The following is a 4,274-nucleotide window of genomic DNA, read 5'->3' as shown; positions in this document are numbered from 1 at the left end:
GAGCCGCGGGGGTGGTGGTAACTTCTTCCAGAACCTTCCTTTAGCCCGGGCTGCGCTCTGAGCCAGGTAAGGGACTGAGAGGTCTGCGGGCCGCGGAAGGTGGGCGGCAGCGCGCTCTTCCGTGCGTCCCGCAGCAAGTGGTGGGCCTGGAAACTGGCCTCTGCGGCGTTGGGGTACCTGGCTTTCCGCCCCGATCCCTTCCTTCCCCTGATCTCCCATCCGAATATCCCTTTTCAAAGATCAGACCACCTTCCCGGGCCCCCGCCCTGTCGTCCTGCCCTCGCGGGCTCCCTCGCCCCTTCCCCTGTGTTGGGGTGGGGGTGTCTGACTTCCCGCTCTTGCGGAGAACGGGACCGACTGGAATGCTCCTACCCTCTCCCTTCACTTGGCTAATAACCTCTTCCACCTCGAAGAGGAAATGAAGCGAGGCGGTCCCTGCGGGGGTCGGTCCTGTTTCCCAGACCTCAGCCCTAACACCCTCGCAGCTGCGGGACGACTTGAGAGGAATCCCCCCCCCCACGCCCCCGCCCCCGGGGGTGGGAAAAGGCTCAGCTCCCGCCGCGGTCCCCGCAGGCCCCACGTTCGCATTCGGAGGAGGCGGCCCCCAGGTCGCGGGATGGAAGCGCGCGTCCGGGAGGCGGTGTAACTGGAGCCGCGGGAGTCAGCGGGCCGGAGAGCGCGGCGGGCCACCGGGGCTCAGCCGTGGGTGCTGACCGCCCCTTCGGAGAGTCCCCGCAGACATGGCGGAGAGCTGGCTGCGCCTCTCGGGCGCAGGGGCGGCGGAGGAGGCGGGGCCGGAGGGCGGCCTGGAGGAGCCGGACGCCCTGGATGACAGCCTGACCAGCCTGCAGTGGCTGCAGGAGTTCTCCATTCTCAACGCCAAGGCGCCCACCCTGCCCCCGGGGGGCACCGACCCCCACGGCTACCATCAGGTGCCGGGCTCGGCGGCGCCGGGGTCTCCCCTGGCGGCGGACCCCGCCTGCCTGGGGCAGCCGCACACGCCGGGCAAGCCCACATCCTCGTGCACGTCCGGGAGCTCGCCCTCGGGGCTACAGGCTCCGCCCCCCGACGACGTGGACTACACCACCAACCCGAGCGTGAAGCCGCCCTACTCGTACGCCACGCTCATCTGCATGGCCATGCAGGCCAGCAAGGCCACCAAGATCACCCTGTCGGCCATCTACAAGTGGATCACAGACAACTTCTGCTACTTCCGCCACGCTGATCCCACCTGGCAGGTAGGGGAGGTGTGGGTTGCGGCGGCTCCTTCCCAGCCTCCTCCCGTGCCCCCTCCTCCTCCATTCTTGCAGGGACTCACTCTCTTCACTCAGATCCGGGTCAAGTAGCCAGGGCCCCACGGGAGGAAGGCCCTGGAGGGAGGCCCTGGGGGAGCCCAGTGCTTGGAAATGCCTCTCATTTGACTGAAGAGAAGGAGGCTGTTCAGAGGGCTTTAGGGGTGAGGATGCTGAGTTCAAAGGGCAAACACTTGTCACCCATCCAAGAGGCTCAGCCCAAAGACCAGGGCCAGACTTTGCCATGGACACAGCCCCCTGGGGGAAGGTGGTGATGGACGAGGGACACATTTTTGTCCCAAGTCCTAGAATTCCTAGACACTGCCCTGCCCAGGGACAGTTTGCAGGACCTGGCTCAGAAGTGGAAGCTGGAGCATCGGCCCACGCTCTGCCTTCTGCCTGGCTGCAGTTGGCTTGGGGGGCAGGGGGTCGAGTGCTGTGGGGTGTGAAGGCAGCTGTGTCTGAGAGCGGGTATGGGGCCTTCCTACAGCTGCTGCCCCAGCCCCCACTCCAGCCGCTCCCCAGTTTCCTGTCTCCGCTCCTCCCGCTCCTCTCAGTCAAGCTCCCTGGGGAGACAATTACCTGAGCCAGGTGCTTCCCACAGGGGCTCTGCCTCCAGCTCGGGCTTCAGGCTCCAAGTCTCCGGAACCTGGCGCAGAGCAGCCCAGGGCCAGGCCGCCATGTAAACACCCAGCCTTGCCAAGGGGCACTACCCACCCGTCCGCCCCGCTGTCCAGGCCCCGACCCCTGACCCCATCCTGGTTTGGATAAGACGACGCAACTAGGAACGAATGCGGCAGGATGGTGATTTGCGGCGGGCAGGCATTGCCCTGAGAGTCCGGGATCAGGGCCTGGTTGGGGATAGAGGCCCCGAGGACACCCAGACTCTCCCCTGGGGCACCCGCAGCAGCAGGCCACACATCACAGTCCCTGCTACTCTTCACTTGCTTGGGCCCTGGCTGGGGCGAGGCCCTCGGCAGCCGTGGCGAGAAGGCAGAGACCCCCGCTCCACCACCCCCCCAAGCCTGCGAAGCCCCGACTTCGGGAAGTGGGCCCAGGAATGAGCGCTATGCTCTTTGCTGGGTAATAATCAACTGAGGCCAAACAGCCTGGTGGGAGGAGGGGCGTGGGGGGCAAGGCCCTGGCCAGCCGCTGGCTCAACAAAGGAAAGCTATCGGCTCCTACCACACCTCATCCCTATACACACTCGTGTGCACGCAGGCGTGTGGACACACCCCCTCACACCTCAGGTCACCCCGTGCCGCCCACCCCAACCCTCTCACTCCACAAACAGAGAGGGCCAGCCAGGCCAGGCCCTGGGGGAGCTGAGGCGTTTGGCCAGAGGCTGCAAGTGGTGGGGTGAGGGGGGGGCGGGCAGGACAGGGTGGCACTGAAACCACCCTGTAGCTTGGGGCTCGGATGACTGAGCCGGCAGATATCCCGGCAACAGGGAATAAAAGCCCCCGACAGCCCTCCTGGCTCCGGGGGCCCTGTGGCTGGTGTCCCAGAGCCGCCTCCCCCTCCCCCGCCGAGAGAAGAGGGGAGGAGACAGGCGGGAGGGAGCGCCGACAGCCACGCACCCTTCCTCCCCGCTCAGCGTCCTCCTCCCTCCTCTGTCCTGTGCCCAGAATTCCATCCGCCACAACCTGTCCCTGAACAAGTGCTTCATCAAAGTGCCGCGGGAGAAGGACGAGCCGGGCAAGGGCGGCTTCTGGCGCATCGACCCCCAGTACGCCGAGCGCCTGCTGAGCGGGGCCTTCAAGAAGCGGCGGCTGCCCCCGGTCCACATCCACCCGGCCTTCGCCCGCCAGGCCGAGCAGAAGCCCAGCGCCGCGCCCTGGGCCGGGCCCCTGGCCGTCAACACCGACGCCCAGCAGCTGCTGCGGGAGTTCGAGGAGGCCACCGGGGAGGTGGGCTGGGGTGCGGGCGAGGGCAGGCTCGGGCACAAGCGCAAACAGCCGCTGCCCAAGCGGGTGGCCAAGGCGCCCCGGCCCCCCAGCACCCTGCTGCTGACCCCGGAGGAGCAGGGCGAGCTGGAGCCCCTCAAAGGCAACTTTGACTGGGAGGCGGTCTTCCACTCCGGCGCCCTGGGGGGGGAGCTGGGCGCGCTGGAGGCCCTGGAGCTGAGCCCCCCGCTGAGCCCCGCCTCGCACGGGGACGTGGACCTCACTGTCCACGGCCACCACATCGACTGCCCCACGACGTGGGGGCCCTCGGTGGAGCAGGCTGCCGACAGCCTGGACTTCGACGAGACCTTCCTGGCCACGTCCTTCCTGCAGCACCCGTGGGACGAGAGCGGCAGCGGCTGCCTGCCCCCCGAGCCCCTCTTCGAGGCCGGGGACGCCACCCTCGCTGCCGACCTGCAAGACTGGGCCAGTGTGGGCGCCTTCTTGTAAGAGGCCGGGCCCCGCCCCCACCTGCGGACAGCACCCAAGTCAGGGCCCAGACTGCCCCCCAACACAGGCCCATGGAACCCCACTGCCCAGACAGGGGCTGGGCCACGCCTCCCGAGCTGGCACCACGGGGCCACACATCCCCCAGCCTGGGCTGCCCTCGGATTCCAGCCCCGGAGGCTGAGAACTGGGGCTCAGGACCAGTGACTCGCTGCCTCCCCTCCCGGCCCCCATACACACAGTGTTTCATTGACCCTCAGCTGCCCTGCCCCAGGGACCAGCAATAGCCCTGCGCCGTGAGCGCTGCGGCCTGAGGGGCCCTGGCGGGCTGGGGCCGGGGAGCCAGAGGACAGGGCCCACCTGGGCACTTTGGCTTCAAAAGGTTCTCCTTCCTCCATCCTCCCCCTCTCCACCCCCCCCCCCCTCCCAGGTCTCTATCCAGAAAAAATTCCCAGGTACAGCAAATGCTAATTAGGTGACTGCAAATTAACCCCCAGAGGCCTCTCCAGGCAAAGCCTCCCAGGGCCAGCGGGCAGTAGGCAGCGGAGCTGGGAAGGGCAGAGAGGAGAGGTGAGGTCTGGGCGCCCAA

General features: G+C 67.5%; 1 protein-coding gene across 1 annotated transcript; it reads left to right on the top strand.

Annotated features, from left to right (window-relative positions):
• Positions 1 to 740: 740 nt before the first annotated feature.
• FOXJ1 (forkhead box J1) lies at positions 741 to 3,826 on the top strand (the record flags this gene model as incomplete). Its single annotated transcript, XM_081108907.1, has 2 exons — positions 741 to 1,238; positions 2,921 to 3,826. The coding sequence occupies 2 exons, from the start codon at positions 741 to 743 to the stop codon at positions 3,686 to 3,688; spliced, it is 1,266 nt and encodes a 421-aa protein (XP_080965033.1). The 3' UTR covers positions 3,689 to 3,826.
• Between the last annotated feature and the right edge of the window lie 448 nt (positions 3,827 to 4,274).

This window comes from Myotis nattereri (genome assembly GCF_964212035.1).
Source record: "Myotis nattereri genome assembly, chromosome: 16".
NCBI classification, from domain to species: Eukaryota; Metazoa; Chordata; class Mammalia; order Chiroptera; family Vespertilionidae; genus Myotis; species Myotis nattereri.
This window is presented reverse-complemented; position numbering and strand designations above follow the sequence as displayed.